The sequence below is a fragment of the Dermacentor silvarum genome, chromosome 2 (assembly GCF_013339745.2).
Source record: "Dermacentor silvarum isolate Dsil-2018 chromosome 2, BIME_Dsil_1.4, whole genome shotgun sequence".
In the NCBI taxonomy this organism is placed as follows: domain Eukaryota; kingdom Metazoa; phylum Arthropoda; class Arachnida; order Ixodida; family Ixodidae; genus Dermacentor; species Dermacentor silvarum.
This window is the reverse complement of record NC_051155.1, coordinates 61765087-61783850: the sequence shown is the minus strand read 5'-3', so window position 1 is coordinate 61783850 and position 18764 is coordinate 61765087. Positions and strand designations below refer to the sequence as shown.

The 18764-nt window shown below is 44.0% G+C and overlaps 1 protein-coding gene across 1 annotated transcript; it reads left to right on the top strand.

The window, feature by feature from the left end:
* The first annotated feature begins 1968 nt into the window (after window positions 1-1968).
* On the top strand, window positions 1969-8759 carry LOC125943425 (pupal cuticle protein 36-like). The gene is made up of 3 exons (XM_049662733.1): window positions 1969-2034; window positions 6272-6427; window positions 8205-8759. Exons 1-3 carry the CDS (start codon window positions 1969-1971, stop codon window positions 8757-8759), a joined length of 777 nt encoding a protein of 258 aa, XP_049518690.1.
* The last annotated feature ends 10005 nt before the right edge of the window (window positions 8760-18764 follow it).

The window sequence follows — 18764 nt, the reverse complement described above, 5'->3', positions numbered from 1 at the left end:
GAAGGAAAAGAACCGGAGAAGAGTGAAAGGCGGAAGGTTGAAGTGATGCCGTACCTACACAAGGTATCGCATGGCATTGAAAAGGTGGCGGGAAGATACGGGGTCGATCTGGTTTTTTCAGCGCCTTGCAAGTTATCGCGTTTGTGCGCCATGTCCAACGCGAGCAAAGTAAACAATGGAAGGTGTTATGTTAAGCACAGACGTGCGTATGTACCCTGTACAACGGGAGTGGTCTACGAGTTCCCCCTGACCTGTGGAATGATTTGTGTGGGGCAGACTGGAAGGTGTATTAACATGCGTTTGATGGAGCATGCTAATTCATTAGGAGACGGGAGTGGGAGGCATCTACCAGTTCATTGTGGCGCATGCGTGCAGGGATGCAAGCCCATATTCAGCAGTAGCAAGGTGTTAGGGCGAGCCAAAAGCCAAAGAGCAAGAGAGATCTTGGAGGCATCTTGGATAGCTAGACACGGGCCTGATATGTGCGTCAGCGACTCATCCGTGTATCTTTGCAGCAAAGAGCGCGAATTCATTTTTAGTAGATAGAAGTCTTGGAACTTGTCATGTTTGTCATTGCGCATGCGCTTAGTTTGTTTCAAAACGGGTGGTGTACTTTTCCAATAAACCAGTTGTTAGTCTGCGATCGTCCTGTCCACTTCCTTCTCGTGTCTCGTTTTAGCGCAGTTATAACTTTCCTAAATGTCTTACCAACTAGCCCCCTATCAAACGCTCTCAAGGAGAACTGTTTTTGCAGGAAATGGATAGCATAGGAATGAACGCGTTAATGAGAGAACTGAGGTTGGCTTTAAAGAGGGCCCAGTTCTGTTCAATGGAGCGTGAAGCAAAATCATGCAGAAATTGATCTGAAAATGTTGTTAATTCATTGTTAATTGCGTGGAATTTGGCTTTACCGTAACATCTTATTTTCTTATTGGTAATTTTTCTTTTGCTCACGCAAAAGTAATGCATCCAGTTATAACATCATGGTCTGCGATGCCTTCTTCATGCGTTATGTCGGAAAATATATCAGGATTGTTAGTTAAAACTAGGTCTAGTATATCGGCAGAAGTTTCAGTGGATCGTGTTGGCTGACTAATAAGTTGGGTCAATGAAAATTCAAGACAAGTGCTCAGAAAAGAATGTGCGGCCGCATCCGTGGCCGATACGGAGAGTGATGACCAATTGATAGTTGGAAAATTGAAATCGCCAAATATTATAATTACCGACCTCGGAAAAAGCGCGAACACCTCGCACAGCACCCGATGATAGTCATCGGAAAACGCGCCAGACATGTCGGGTGGACGGTAAAAAACGCCAATCATCACACTAAATGCAGTACCCTTCAAGGAAATCCAAGTACATTCAAGAAAAGAATCGATAATGACGGGTGCGACAATGAATTCTTCCTTTATCGCGATGAGCACACCGCCCCCTCTACGCTGTTGTCTATCACATCGCAAAAACTTGAAAGTGGATTCACTCGTAAAGATACTATTATCGTGAAAGGTGTCGCTAAGCCAGGTCTCGGTAAGTAACAGTAAAGAAGCCTGGAATGAATCGATGAGCGATGAGAGTGCAATAACATTAGCGACAACACTTCTAGCGTTGGTGTATAAAAATGGAAATTTTTTATTACTGCGACAATGCAATTTTACGGGTAAGCTGGCAGATGAACCTGAGCCTAAGGAAACGAAGGAGGAACATCATTCATCCCTGCGCCGGGAAACAAGAACTGCCTGGCCTTCATTGGTGTTCCACTCGTAAACGTCATTGTTCAAATGCAGATTGTTGAAAACAAGACGTACTCGATCCCTGTCTTTCTTCATAGTTCGCGAGAACTGGAGAAGCTTCCGTCGTTTTTCGAGAACTGTTTCCGAGTAATCTCGCGAGATGCTCAAATTGGTGTTTTTCAACTTAATGCCGCGGCTCAGAACCAGTTCGACTTCCTTCTCATTGAAGAATTTGGCTATGATAGGCCCCTTCTTCTCCGACGAAAAGCGGCCCACACGATGTGCTCTCGAGATTGACGTCACGGTAAGCCCAAGTTTTTTGGTACAGAAATTATTTACGAGTTGTTATGACATTTCCCAAGTTTCAGACTTCGCCGAATCTGTTATGCCATAAAAGAGAACGTTAGACCGCCTAGAGCGATTTTCCAGGTCGTCAATTTTTTTCTTGTACACCTACAAGACCGTTGTCACTGCACGGGATGGACTGAGCACTTGGGGCTGCAGCAAACTTCTGCTCCAGATCAAGAACACGCTTTGTCAGTTTTTCTAAATCATTCTTTAACATGAAGTGAATTTGAAGCACCTTTTCAACAGATTCTTGAAGTACTGTATTGCTAGCTTCAACACCAGCCACAAGGTCTAGCTTTTCCTCTTGAGCCTTCGTCATGAGTTTCGGGTTAAGCTCGACATCGCCTCCCAGAACAAGCAGGCACATCAGATGCAATACAGAAGCGCGAACACTTTTCAAAACATGAGGTGGTCACGACACCGCTAAAGGACAGACATCATCGTCACGATAGGAATACGCATCGTAGTAGCTAACCTATACAAACATCAGCGGTGAGCGTAAGATCACATTGGCGGTGCCGTGGCCCAGGGTGGCGTCGGAATGCGCGCACTTTTGTACTGCCCGCTCAGCTGACTCAGTCCCACGTTGCCAGACGGAAGAAGCTGCGGCGTCCAGAAGTGGCGGAGCATCGAGGAGAGGCGAACTGGCCAAAAACGGCATTGATAGACAGCAGTCCGTTGACGAGATTCCCCGAGCCAGGGCGAGCTTGTATCGTTGCGCCATTCACGCATAGGTGTCGTCGGGACCGGCCGCATCGAAGAAACGGACCATGGCCGATCCAGGAAAATCAGCAACAGGACCTGTACAAACATCAGCGGTGAGCGTAGGATCACATTCGCGGTGCCGTGGCCCAGGGTGGCGTCGGAATGCGCGCACGTTTCTACTGCCCGCTCAGCTGACTCGGTCCCACGTTTCCAGACGGAAGAAACTACGGCGTCCAGAAGTGGCGGAGCATCGAGGAGAGGCGAACTGGCCAAAAACGGCATTGATAGACCGCAGTTCGTTGACGAGATTCCCCGAGCCAGGGCGAGCTTGTATCGTTGCGCCATTCACGCATAGGTGTCGTCGGGACCGGCCGCATCGAAGAAACGGACCATGGCCGATCCAGGAAAAGCAGCAACAGGACCTGTACAAACATCAGCGGTGAACGTTGGATCACATTGGCGGTGCCGTGGCCCAGGGTGGCCTCGGAATGCGCGCACTTTTCTACTACCCGCTCAGCTGACTCGGTCCCACGTTGCCAGACGGAAGAAACTACGGCGTGCAGAAGTGGCGGAGCAACGAGGAGAGGCGAACTGGCCAAAAACGGCATTGATAGACCGCAGTCCGTTGACGAGATTCCCCGAGCCAGGGCGAGCTTGTATCGTTGCGCCATTCACGAATAGGTGTCGTCGGGACCGGCCGCATAGAAGAAACGGACCATGGCCGATCCAGCAAAATCAGCAACAGGACCTGTACAAACATCAGCGGTGAGCGTAGGATCACATTGGCGGTGCCGTGGCCCGCCAACACCATATAATTTACAACGTGCGTATTCCCCTCTAAGATAAAAAGTGCTAAAGTACCACCACTGCACGAATCAAAGGAAAAAGAGAGGATAGAAAATTATAGACCTATCTCGGTGCTTCCATTTTGCCGTAACATCCCCGAAAACATAATATGCACTCGCCTAACAAGTTACTTAGCGAAATACAAAATTCTTTCTCCTCATCAGTTCGACTCCAGAAAAAATTGCTCGACAACAGCAATTTCAACGTTCGTTCACATCATTAGGAAATTATGGATTCCGGTTTAATAGTAGCAGCAGACTTTATTGACTTCGCAAGGGCGTTTGACTCTCTAAATCAGAGTTACACTTAAGGGCAAACTTGATCCATATAGAATTATTGCAAAACCTCTAGCGCTTATCACCAGCTTTTTAAAGGTACAACACAAATCGTTCATCTCGTTAAGTCACAATCATCTGCTAAACCAAATAATATCGGGGTGCCACAAGGTTTCATTCTTGGACAATTACTTTTTCTTTTCGTTGGTAATGATTTGCCTTCGCAGCCAGTCAATGCCAGTGCGATACTTAACGCGGACAAGACTAATCTACAATTATCAGATCGTAACGAAAGCACCTTAACTAGCAAAGTAATGCAGAACTCCACAATCTTCATCACTGTGGCACAACTAACGCCGTCACACTTTATCATACAAAGACTGTCTTCACTCTTTTTCACTCCGAAAGGCAGCAAAACTTAGCGCATAATGACATCATGTTCGACAACTGTTTAATAAAGCATGCCAATCACACAAAATTTCTGAGAGTAGTTATAGACCCTTACCTAAAATTTCGTTTACATCCACGCAACGTTGTTTAGAAAGCCTCTTACGGATTGCATGTTCTTTGTAAATGTCGACACGTTTTTCCAACAGAAATGGTAATTATTCTTGATTATGTGTTTATTCATTCACACATAAACTACTGAATTGCTATATGGAGTTGCACGTGGAAATCTCACCTTAAATCCCTTCTAACTTACCAGAAACGAGCTATTCGCGTAATAACGCCTAATAATATCAATATCAGAGGCAATGATGTGTTTACATACTTTAATCTATTAAGTGTACACAATCTAGTTACTTATAATATTGCTTCTATATTATACACGATATTTAATGGTAATCTCAACTTATTGTCAGTGTATCTTCTTCAGTTACCTCGAGCTGACGAGTGTACTTTACGCCATCGACTTTTGCTACTTAAAATTATTACTAATTACGGTCGCCAAACTTTGGAATTTAGAGGAAATATAATTTGGAATCGCCTTTCTACTAATGTAAAGGTACCCCTGTCTCTTTACTCTTTCCTGGCACAAATAAAGAATTCACTCCATATAAATTCATTCATTGCACAATAATTTGTAGATAATTTTCATACAACGCTTGACTGATTCCCAACCTATAAATATATAAGGAACGTTTGTATTAATTCAATCAATTTGTCTCATCCCTTATGCTTATATTGTTCGATAAGAGTGACCATTGGAGGTTATGCCATATTTGATGTTTATGTATGTCCGACCTTGTGATATTATTAATAATATTGAAATATCCTTGTTATCAATTGTTGCCGTTTAATGTGTTTCTTCGTGGTACTAATATGGTTCGGGACCCTTTAACAATTTCGTAGGTTCCAGAAAAATGTAATGTACCCTAAATACAATGTACCCCAAAAACACTACAAGCAACTGCAAACATCAAACATCAGTCAGTGGCTGCTGCAGGAGTTTTAGGAAGTAACAAAGCGTGAGACAGGCACGTCACGACTTCTCTCTTTCGAGCGCTGTCATGGCGCAAACCACGAAATTTTCACGGTTGTTGACATTGCATGTAGCCAACATGCATGTCAGAGGTATTGCGTTTTTACTGAAGATCTTTCTTGCAACCGGCTCGCCGCACGAAAAACACAGCGTACACTCTTTCCACATGTCGCGAGGCCCGGTCTGAAGCGGCCGCTTGACATGATATAAAAGCTCGCTACGACGGGCAAGCTCCCACAGAGAAACAACGACCACGGCTCCGTTCTTCAGGCTCTATCTCAGAGAACAATTGGAAGAAACATACGTCGCAAAGGCACCGGGGGAAAATCGAAATGTTCTCGAAGGTAAAATTATCACACAGTATTTTCCCTGTAGACGACCTGACAGTTCTTCCATTCCACGCAAGTCCCATAACTGATAGCGTGCGCCGAATAAAATTTTAGGAATTGGGGTGCAGAATTTGTTTAATGTATAAACTGTTCCATATTGCTCTATAGAGTTTCAGACGTCGCTATACATACGACATATTGAAATTTCATCCTAATATAGTGCCCCGTTAGCAGAGATAACTTCACTTGCTTTGCGTTTTCAATGCGGAAGATCTTATCATGCATGGTCTGCACGCTTTCAGAATGGTTTCCCTGGACGTTATGGGCATCTAAAGCTGAACACTTATTTTTCAGATGCAGTTTGCGCAGGACTACATGCCGGGAGTAATTCTGTCTCAGTGGTCTTTCAACATTTGTGTTTTCATTGCTATTATTACGTGTTTCTGAGGTGGTTTTATTCCTTACCACGGAGATATTTGAGAGTTTTGCTAGATTTAGCGCCTAGTGCCGCTATCTAGAAAAATTGTCACCGGTGCTCTTTTTTCTTCTCTGCAGGTGAAACTGCTCGTGCTTTGCTTTGTCGCAAAGGCTTGCGCGCTGCGTCACCACCAGTCCGCACCTGGATACCAGGGTCCCGGCTACAGTGGTTACGGTGGCTATAGCGGACCTCCAGCAGGCCCACCTTACCAAGGCTACGCTGATTACTCATCCGTAAGTAATCATTGCGCTGTAATTCTGCGGAATTCAGCTTTATTTGTTGTTATAACCATAAAATTAAGCGCTCGCTCAATACTTTTCAGCACTACTGTCTTTACTGAAGAAGTTGAGAAAGTAGCTGTTGTACTCTTAGCACTACCCATCGCCCAGTGTGGTGAAGGAGAAAGTGAAGTTACTACATAAATCGCTCTCTGCCAAAATGTGCTGCATAAGCATGAAACAGAAAATGAGATTAAAATGCGGAATGCGCAGTGTTTACGTCAGTAACATAGCTTTTTGCTGCGTTGACCTGCATTCAGCTGCGGTTATCCTACCACCCCTCGGCAGCAGGCAGTGGATATTACGGTAACATTTCAGGCTTCGAAGAAAAAATTGAAAATTGCTCCCATTACCGTTTTAGATTGGTTCCATTTTTTTGGGGGGGGGGGGCATTCAAGCAGAATTGTCTTTTACGCAATAATTTAAGTATCGGCTTCTATCAACGTCAGGACAGTTTTCTTCTTAAACAAATGCACGCAGTCCTTTTAAGCACAATACACGCACTCACACGCAGTATATGGTTCGTCAAAAGGTTAAAGTCGTCATCGTTCCTCCTAACCATATAAGCACTCCTCACGGGAAGCATGACAGCTCGATGACCACAGCAGATTGCTGACACTCAGCCGGAAGGCCGTTTTGTTCGCAGTGCACTACTTATAGTGTCTCCATTAACATCAGCCTTAGGCTCCAATGCCACTGTTTGCAAAGAGAGCAAGCATAGCGGCCGTGACCCACTTCATGTGCCTTCAAGAGGAAACTTTAGCTCGGAAGTCCCGACCTCTTTTCTGTAAACAAGGGAAGGAAGAAAACATTTTTAGGCAACTACGGTTTATTGCACTTGAACAAAAAAATAAGAATCTAGTGAATGTAGGAAGCAGATTTCTTTCTTTATTTGGTTAGCAAGCTTCGTACATCAAACCTTGCCAATTTTCGGGAATTTATGTAAAACATTTGGAGCACTAAATCAAAGTTGTGCTTTCTAGAGTCACTAGAATTTAACTTTCTCAAGTGCAACAAGCTTGATTCAAATCTGTCAATCGCGGATGTCTCATAAAAACATTTCTGTGTTTTTCATATATTTGAATAGGCGGAGTCGGAGTAAAAGCTTCCGCTTAAGTATAGACGTTTATTAAATCTTTAGTGATGCCGTGGCCAGTGGCAATGTATGGTAGACATAAGCTTATAACACTCCCCCGTCAGCGATAGCGCTCACCGGTCAGCGAGGTAGGTTTCACGCAAAGAACTCATATCAGAATTTAGCGACATTTTTGACCTAATACCTTGCTAAATTGACATTATACTAACGAAATACCAGTTTTCTATTTATGGTAATCTTATTTTTCTTACCTCACCGAAGGCCGGAGAGTTACGTGGAATTCTATCAGAAACGTTTTTTTTATGTGTCGCTGTGATGCCACGAGAACTACAAAATGCATACTTTGCGTTCGCAGCACACAAAGCCGCAAATCGCGTTATGCTGTAGCAACTGGGGATACGATATTCCGTTAAGCGCATTATCCCGTGACACCAATCCACTATCTCTCTGACCCTCGTAACACTATAAGTGGCAGATTTATTCACTCGCTATTGTTCTGCTTTGATAAATAGTCAGTATTATTATATTACCCTGTAGCAAAATTAATTTCCTTTGAGATGCGCATCAGACAAGTCCGTTCTTAGACTAAGCTGTAACATTTCGACAGGTGTTGTGATATTCTCTTTTTCCATGCAGCCACCGCAGCCGTACAGCTTTGGCTACGACACGGCTGACGAGTTCGGCAACCGGCAGTTCCGCAGCGAACAAGGTGACGCAAATAACGCAAAGACTGGCTCGTATGGTTACACGGACGTCAACGGTCTCTACCGGCGCGTCAGCTACGTCGCCGATGCCAATGGCTTCCGCGCCAGTGTAGACACCAACGAACCGGGCACGGCGCCGGGAGCCAGCGCCGGCGTTGTGTTCAACGCCGCGCCCGTTGTGCCGCCCGTTCCTGCTGGGACGGCAACACCTGCTGCGTACGGCGCCAGGGAAGCCCCTGGTTACAACAACGCATTGAGCGGATATGGTGGATATGGATACGACCCTTACGGCCGCGGTGCTGGAGCCGGCTACGGTGGCTACGGACGGTTCGGCTACGGCCCTAATGGAGCTGCTGTGGGTGGTTATGCCAACGGTGGACGCACTCCTTCCGGCTACGGTGCCGCCGGCTATGCGGCGGGCCAGTACGGTCCAGCTGGCTACGGCAGATTAGCCGCTGGTCACCATGGCTTCCGCCGTCGTAGATAAAAGGCGCATTCGATGTATGTGAAGTTTTCAATAAAAAAAATTGTGGTTGATCCCTCTTATATAGGAATCGGTATAGAACACGAAAGTGAAACGTGTCTTCACAGAAGTAGTGTAATGTTTATTGCACATTGATATATAATGTCTATTGGTGTTTTGTGGCTAAAGCGCCCTTAGGCGTTGATGCACCCACGCTGACGCCTGGTGGCACGTCTCCTCCATCACGACTACCAACGTCGATGACCATGAGCAACCGTCGTGCATATGGAAGCTGCACTACGCTGCACACGCTAGCACAACGCGAAAGACGAAGCACGTAACTGACACACTAATACAACGCGCAAGACAAAGCACGTAACTGAATCGTCACCGAGTCAAATCAGCGCGTACAGCGCGTCGTAATTGCAGCCTCCGCGATCAACTTCAGAAACATTTTCAGAGCTAATTGCGGAGGCCACGCTCCGCTGTGCTGAGTACGGTGAACGCCACCTAGGTGGCGTTGGTAGTGCTTCTTGATGCCAGCGTCCCTTCGAATGCTGGCATCGAGGCGTCGTAGTGCTGCAGTGGCTTAGCTCGGCTATGCCAGGATATACGTAGCGTTAGCAAAGGTTCAGCTGATTATTCTTAGCTTTCCTGGTTGTCTAGATTGTCAAGGATTAGCTGATTGTCATGCTTACTGCTGCTCCAATGACACAAACACGGTATACGTATTATGTGGCACATGTATTCATTCCTCCTACGCTCAACCGCTAATTGCCAGGCAACTACTTCGGGATCCGATGAGTCAAGCTTCTCCGTTCTTCTGCGCTGTTGAGCAGCATTTGCGCTCTCCTTCTCCATGGCTATACCACACTGGCAAACGCCAGTCAGAAGCGCAGGGGCTCCAGCGCAGTGTCAGACGGTGACTGCACAGCGAGCGCGCGACGGCGCCAGTGCGTCTACCACGGCTACGACGTCACTCCTCTGGAATGCGCAGACCGGCGGCGGTGAGTCGCGCGCGGCGGCGGCGGAGTGCGCGAGAGGTGCCGGCTCCGGTGGCTCCGGTGCGCAAGCCGTGTGACATCACTGATCCTTGCGCATGCGCAGCACGGCTCTTGATGTGCCGCGCGAAACGGGCTTGGCTAGGCCAGTGTAGCTAACGCTACAAAAAAGGCGCTGCAGACCAAGAGCCAATCGCGTGAGCTTTCGTCCATCAAGTTTGCCCTGCCGTTGACTGAGATAAATGGTGCACATGAATAAATGACTTGGATATTTTTGTTGTGTGAGATCTTCTGGAATTTCCGCGAAGCGTATGACGACACTGCTGATATGTTTAGGTGAAAGGTGGGCTGCATGGAGGCTGCTCTGCAGGCCTGCAGTGTCTAATAGATTCCGTAAATGCTTTGGAAAACGCAATGGTCTTGCATTTCACTACAGTGGGTGGTGTACCAGTCTGCTGCGCAGTTGCTGTTTTGCTGTTTCAGCGGTCATTGTATTAGCAAAGTCCATCGAAAAATTGCATATTGAAATCTTGCACGTGACCTCCGACCACTTGACGATATTGCTTTACCACGGGAACCTTGAATATATTGGCAGCACGCTCAACCTCTTTACGTGCCATTTTATTTATTTACTTTATTTATTTATTTATTCACTAATTTATTTATTAATACCTTACAGGCCACGAAGAGCTTTGGGTGAGGGGGGCATATCAATAGAAATACAGTACATAAATAATAAACCACAGTAACGGCACAACAGACGCGGTACAAGAAAAATGCACAAAAGGAATACAACTTTGCTTCAAAAAGGGCGTAAATATAACACATTAACGCGAATATTTACAAAAAACGCAAAATGTCAAAATGTGATAACCTATTAGAAGTGAAACACTATTACAAAACAAAACAACATTTCGAGCAACTGAAAGAGTAGTAGAACAAAAACAGCCTTTAGAGCAATACTAAAGCGATAAATGGTGGTAGAGGTGTTTTTCAAACTCTCCTGGCTCACAAAAAGAGATTAAGTTGTGAGGAAGCGCATTCCAGTGCTTAATTGCTTTAGGCAATGCAGATGAATGATTGAGTGTTTCCATATATGCGGTTAATGCAGTGACGATTATGTAAGCGCCGTGAAGGTCGAGGAAGCGATTCCAGAGGCCAAACTGAAGTGCAGGTGTGAACATATTTATGAAACAAACAGAAAAGCGAAATAGAACGAAGATTTTCAAGTATCTGTATATCATAAAGCTCCTTTAGCTGGGAGAGACTGGCGAGGTGAGTATAATTGTTAGAAATGAACCGGGCAGGTCTGTTTTGAATGCACTCAAGCATTTCAATGAGATATTATTGCGATAGCAATTATATGGACACTTCAACCGGATTTCTGCCGTCGCCGTCGTCGTCGCAGTCGCCGTGAGGTTCCCTATAGATAAAATCTTCGCCGCGTGCCGTATGCCCGAGCGGAAGCGTGCGGGGACGCGCGCTATCACGGAGAGCGAACGCACTCAATCTCCCACGCGCAAGCAAGGAAGCGGGAAGCCAGTGCCGGAGGGAGCGGGGGGGGGGAGGGGGGGGAACTTCCACTCTGCCAACAACCGCGCTCGTCGCTCGCTCGCACCGTCTCTTATCTCCACACGGCTCTGACCTTTATGCGCCGTGCATTCGCCGCTCAGTTTCCGTTGAAGCGATAGACCGCACGTACCTTCGCCGCTGCGGCGTATCCGCTTGCTGCCAGAGTTTTGACGGTCGTTGTCTGCAGTCATTCAGTGTGTTCTATTCATGTTTGTTTGTGCGCGCTCACAGCACGCTTGTTCATTCAGGTAGTAATAGTCGGGCCACATTTTCCAACGCACGCTACACATGCAATGCTGCCCGGATCGGCAGTGCAGCGCTACAGGTGTGTCCCTTCGCACGCGCGCTGCCCACAGAAGCGCTTCTCATCAACAACACCGTTTCACACGCGCCTTCTCGTGGTCATCGAGTCTCTCTTCATGTCGGTCTACTTACGCCGCAGCACACCTGCTTACTTAATCAGCTCATGTTTACTACAATTCATATTGCTACCAAAGCCGCTCACCTTACTTCGTATGACATTGCTGTGATGCTATCGCATTCATTTCTTCGCCCTTAGGGCGAAACTGTGACATTTTTTTTATGTGGAGGCCAAATAGATTAGATGAATTCCAACTATAGGCAAATAAATGGCAGATCTGATAGTTTTAGAACGGAGCTAGGCGAGTTTCGCAGGTTTCGGCATATGAAACCTAATGTCTTCGATGCTTTGCTGCAGATTGTTGCAATGTGACAAGACCATGAAATATTAGTATGAACTGGATTCGGAGATATTTGTAGGACATAGTTTTGTACAGGAAGGTTAATTCCAGTAGTGGTAATTATAAATTCCATGCTCGTGGCTAAAAGTCATATTTACATCTAGTAGGGTTTAGAATCATGTGCCAGTTTTTACACCAATCAACAATAGTGTTAAGATCATTTTGAAGGCCCAGGTGGCCAGTCTCTGAAGTGATCTTGTCGTAAACAACACAGTCTGCGAGAAGACGTAAACGGGATGAAATGTTAATTGGAGGGTCTTTAACGTAAACTAGAAAAAAAGTAAGAGGGCAAGTACGCTTCCCTGTGGTACACCAGAGGTTACGTCACATAGTGGAGAGGAAAGCTGTTAACAACTGTGAATTGTTGACTCAATTAGAGAAAGTTTCGAAGCCAAGATATTGTGAGACAATCAAGACACGGGTAGATAATTTAGTAAAAAGCACACCGTATGCAACTCTGTCAAGTGCTAATGAGAAATCTAAGGAATGCAATCTGTTTGCTTGTTTTCATTCAGGTTAAAATGCAGATTAGTAGTAAATTCAAATAACTGGGTATCACACGAGTAGCCTTTCCTAAAGCCAAGCGGTTTGAAAAGAAAAAAGTCATTTCGTTCCAGATGGTTGTAGACGTGACAAGCGATAATATGGTCAAGTAACTTACAGCATACACATGTTAATGAAATGGGACAGTAGTTATCACGTGAGATCTTGTTTCCCGTTCTCAAGACAAGAATGAGCTCGGCTATTTTCCAGTCCGTAGGCAGCTCTCCGGATGATAATGATTGCTGGAAGATATGACACTTATCAAGTGACACTTAACAAATATATGACATTTGTTATGAACACATTGACTAATGACGCTTTTACAATTCATATTCGTGAAAGGATTGGGAAAGCTATTGTGGCCGGACTAGTGGACATCGTTTTGTTGATTGTTATTTTTCTCTCTTATTACCTTTGTAACTAGGCTATTATTTACACTTATCCTTTTCTGTTTGATTGATATCTGTATACCCCCCAAAGAGTGTCACCATCAACAGTGCTTTAGATAATGCAATGCTGAAACAGTATGACTGAACCAAAACATCCACAGAAACAAATACCACTGAACAGCGCTTCTGTAGTATTTGGTACTAAATTATGGGGTTTTACATGCCAAATCCACGATCTGATTACGAGGCACGCCGTAGTGGGGGACGCCGGAATAATTTTAACCACCTGGGGTTCTTTAAATGCACCTAAATCTAAGTAGACAGGTGTTTTCGCATTTCGCCCTCAACGAAATGCTGCCGCAGTGGCCGGAATTAGGTCCCGCGACATTGTGCTTAGCAGCCCTACACCATAACCACTAGGCAGCCACAGCAGGCTGGTATTTGGTTTTCTGTGTGTCCTTGTTTCAATTGCGTTGTTTGAGCATAGTTCTAAAGAAGAACTAACTAACCCTCACCAAGATCTTACTAATGGCAGATAATGCTTCAAACAATAAATCAACCTGGTTACTACATAACAGTGGGGTATTTGTGACAGCCAAATTCGCTTGTCATTAGCATATGGTTCGATACTGAGAACTGTCACTTAAATCCACTTACTAATTAAATGACAGTTAAAAAGCACTATGTAAAGAGCTGAGAGAGACAAAACAAGGAGAGGCAGAGAGGTTAACCAGGCGGACGTCCGCTTTTATCTATGTATGGGGGAGAGGGATTAAAAGAAAAAAAGGAAAGGCAAAAGGTGCGAGATGGCCACTCGCACGTTGTAGGCGCAGGGTGTGTATAAATGCCTTTCCATGTCCTTTGATTACAGAAAAGTCATGTGAGCACCCGCATCTTTTGCGTCTCTAAAGCGTCAACCGTCCATTTGGTGGAGTGTGCTCCATGATGTTGGACAACAAAGCGGGTGCGAAGTGGCAAAGGAGCCTCTTCACAATTACAGTGGTCACATATAGGGGAGTCAGCCATACCAATGATGAAGCAGTATGATCTAATGAAAGCTACATCTAGTCATAGGAACCACAACAGTTTAGTGTCACACTAAAAGAGTTTGTGGTAATCGAGCGGCAGTAAATGGTTCAACCATGCACAAACAACGGCTGCAATATTGCAGAGTATCTTGAAAGAATATAAAGAACAATATCATAGCGTAATTATTTGCGCTAAAAGAAGCGGACAAAAAAGGGGGTACCGCACACACGAACCGATTCATGTGTTCAGTACGTACCCACCTTTCTTGTTCGCGTCTTCTTGGCACAAAAAAAGCTAAGAAATCGCAATGCACAACCAACTCGCCCAAATCCCCACTTTGGACCTTCATACCTTTTTTTTAGAATCTCGGCAGTCGACCTGTTTTGCCCTGAAATTGTTTTTTTCCATTTTCTTTAAGAGCATTTGCTTGTCGTCTGAAATGAAGTATAATATGCACTGTTCATACAACGCGCATTAGTGTAGGTTATCTATGACGGAAGGGTATGATTATTCAAACAACGTGTTACCTTCCAGGTTGAGTGCGCTTTCGAAATTTTTAAACGCAATTAAGAACTGTATTCTGTGAAGGGAAGCTACCAAGAACGTGCTAGCAGCATGCAAGGTATTGTTACTGACAGCGACATATTAAAAACGAAACATACGGTAAACAACGACAGCACGATACAATATTAAGTAGCTCCTTAACCGTGTTACCATTCTAACGTTTCCAGAGTCGTGCTTCGTGCCTAGATTGTAACTTCTAGACAAAGGTACAACACATCAGCGGTTGGTGAACCGTTTTAATTAAGCCTGTCGGTTTTCCTCAACATGTTATGATTCCTTGTTAACACTGGCGCTATATATTATGGCACACGAAAAGCAAAAGGGAACATTTAAACATTTACGATCAACAATAGCACTTACCAGAGGTAGCGACGAGCCGTGCTGCGTAGGTTTCCAAGTAATGCCACTGAACATGCACTTTCGAACCTTCCGAAAGCTCTCCACCCGCGGCGGTCGTTATCGGGTTCATTCTCACTGCATCGTATGATTTCTCTTCTTCAAAATCCACTATTCCGTAGGACATCGCAAGAGTGCAGTACGTTCAAGGCACTATGGCAAGAGCTTCTAAACAAGCACAACGTGATCGCTACAACTCTCCACGTGCAATGTCCACGTGCACAAACAAATAGTCGATGTCGATGCGGCGTTTTGCTGTAGATCTAGTTGACAAAAAAGTGTTTTTTTTTCACGAACGTTGAATTTTGTTACGAGTTGGCAAAAAAGTGTCTTCATCCACGGACGTTTAATTTTCTTAAAGTATTTATTAGAAGAACGTGTAAGTACTAATTATGTTGCGTGCAAATCTACGCCTCAGCGACGACCTCCTCTGGGTAACGATTACGAAATCTCGAAGGTCATACTTTTGTTGGCAGTATGCTGTGCAAGCGATTGATAGAACCGAAAACACGTCTGGACGTCAGGTTTTGGACATCACCGTGTGCAAAACCTACGGGCAGACGTGTTTTTGGCTCTCGTATTTACTCCCACCGCATGCAAGCTACAAAAGCATGGCCTTCAAGATCCGTATTTGTTAACCAGAGGGGGCCGTTGCTGGAAACTTGCTGTGGCTGCGAGATTAGTTTCATCACCATCATAATTTTAATGAAAAGAATGAAAATCTTGACAATAAGCACGTTAACGTATCCGGAATAATTGCTACTAAAGTAATTTGTCTGAGTCATTTTCTGAGGACTTCGATATATTGTTGGACAGTCTTTGGCGTATTTGGTCGATTATCAAGCGCAACCAGTAAACGTGCTAAGCTTCTACGTCTCAAGTTCCGATTCTAGCTTTTAAATAATGAATGGAACGGAAATAGCAGGCGATTCCTATCGTTCTCAGACATCAGACCCACTAGAACAAAACATAGTAGACACTTAAAAGAATGAGATTCCACAATGATACATTTAAGTCCTCGTTTTCCCCACAGACAACAACAGAGTGGAATGCACTACCTGAACACTCGTTAGTATAGTTACAACTTGATACGTTGTCTCAAGACTAACTAATGATATTTCCGTACAGCCCTAGGCTAGAAAAAATGAATGTATGTATCGGTGTTTTTCATAGCCAATGATTTTTTATATAATATTTTTATAGTGTTTACTCCAAATATTATTAACTCTGTGTATGCGAATTGTTTGCATTGGCAAGACTTACAGGAAAATGTCTGTATTGTCCTTATTCTTGGTCCACAATATTTACCATTGTTATAAACAGAAACTGTTAACCACTGTTTGAAACCTGTCATAGTTTTATTTGTGTCCCGATCCTGCACAGCCTTACATATAAGGCTAGCAGCAAGTATTAAAGAAATAAATCAGGACCAGCTTTCCTCATTCGTCATTGTGTTCCTCAAATGAATAACCGAAGCAAATAAGATCGAAGCATGGTTTGTGATGCAATTAGTCTTCCACTTTCGTTGTGCATATACGCAGTCTACACAGTATACGCATGTACCCACTTTCTTTATTAGTGAAAATATATATAGTTAATCGTACGACATTGTCCAGAAAGCTTTGTTTCGTATGCGTTCTGGCCTTCGAAAGGTTGTTCACTCTTTAACATCCCAGATGCTATACTGCTCTCAGAAAATAGCAAATAAGCTTTGTTGATGTCATCACAGCTAGTGGACGGAGTGGACTACATCATGCGCTGTAGCATTTCTCTACCAATCTTACCAGTATGGAAGTGAGCTTCTAGCTCGGTATCGGTCCACTAGCTGTTTCAGCGCTCGTTCAACGGTTGTCGCGATCGACAACCATATCTGGTCGAACAATCTTGCAAGCATGGAGGAAGGGAAAACAATCCATGCTTGAAGACATCTGGAGCCCTTCTATCACAGCGGCCGTGGTCGTCAGCTGCAGCGAATGTCAGACGCATCGAATTGGGATGCGGTGGGGATCATCAGTTTTCACCGCGAACATGCTTACAGTGTTTCCGAGCTTCATTTATTTAAAAATACCTTACTGGGCCATTTAGTGGGGCATTGAGTAAGGAGAGCTTAGTACAAGTTATACAAATAAAAGTAAAAACATAACATAGAATGCACAAAGCGAAAATTGAAACCAGCTGAACAAAACCAGAAGCAACACGTACCATTCAAAAATACAACATAAAAACTATGTAAATAGACATCGGTGCCAGACAGCCAAAGAAAAGCAAGCTGTATGTACACAATATTATAACATACATATGATAAGGTGGAGAAAATATGAAGTAGAGTGTAATGCATAAATGTCACGAAAGAAAAGAAGAATCAAGAAAAAAAACACGATAAAATAATAGCATGGGTAACCTCATCAGAATGCGCATTAAGTGACTGCCGAAACTTTTCTCAGTTTGTTTCTGCAGCTATTTTATTTATTTATTTATTTATTTATTCTACTGCAGGCCAACATACTGGCCCATGCAGGAGAGGCAATACAGTTGACAAGTAATGGCAAAAAATACACAAAGAATAGAAAATTTGAACAGTGCATGAAAAAGATGCAGCCCATGGCCACGTTATAAAATCAAAATGTAATATATATAACAAGAAAAGAATCGCACATTTGAATGTATACGTGGATGAAAAAAAAGCTGTGCCAAACAATCGGGCACTAGACAAACCAAATACACGAAATTTCACATAAATAAACGAGAAAATAGGTACAAAAACTGCTTATGGTTGTAATAATTTTATGGCAAATAGTTTTCCTAACTCATTTCTGAAGTTCGATGATTGTAGTACATCAACAGGGGAGGAATTCCATTCGTTTATAGTACGCGGATAAAAACTATTCATGTGAGATTTTGTTTTAGCAAATATTGGCGTAAGGGAAAAGTTGTGTCTATGTCTTGTTGTTCGAGCATTAAGAGCGTTACAAAAGGAGGCAATTGAAGCCCGAATTTTCCATATATGATGTTGTAAAAACTGGAGACGACTAACTTTACGCCTGTGTTCTAGTGAACTGATTTTTTTCGAAGCATTAGTAGGGACGGGAATCCTCTCTTTTATATTTTCCAAAGATAAATCTAACGGCCTTCCTCTGTACACGTTCCAAACTCATGTGTCCTTCTGGTATGAGGATCCCATACAACCGCCGCGTATTCAAGTTTCGATCGCACGAATGTGTATATGCTAAAATTTTGGTGTTTACCGGTGCCTCTTTAAGTTTCCTTTTCAAGAACCATAATTTGCGCAAAGCTGCTGAACATGTAGGGAATATGGTCTGACCAGGAGAATCTGTTAGTGAATGTGACGCCTAAGCATTTGTTTTTTCAACATCAGTTATTTTTGTATCGTTGAAGATAAGAAAATATACTAGGTTCCTTTTTCCGTGTTACTTGCAGCAAGACTGCTTATGTACATTTATTTTCATGCCCCAAGTTTACACCAATCGGAAATTGCAATAACTGACTTCTGCAAGCATGCGTGATCGTTCCGTGAAGCTATTTTCAATATGACAGAGTCTCTGCAAATAAATTAACATGCACATCATCGGGGATTTCGTCTATTATATCATTAATATATCAAAAATAAAAGGGGTCCTAATACGCTGCCTTGCGGTACGCCCGAAGTTACCTGACGGACACTTGAGGACATTTATTAATTTCTTACAAACACTGCCTATGTCGCACTGCCTATGTCGGAGATAGGCATGGATCCATGATATAATATTTGAAGGA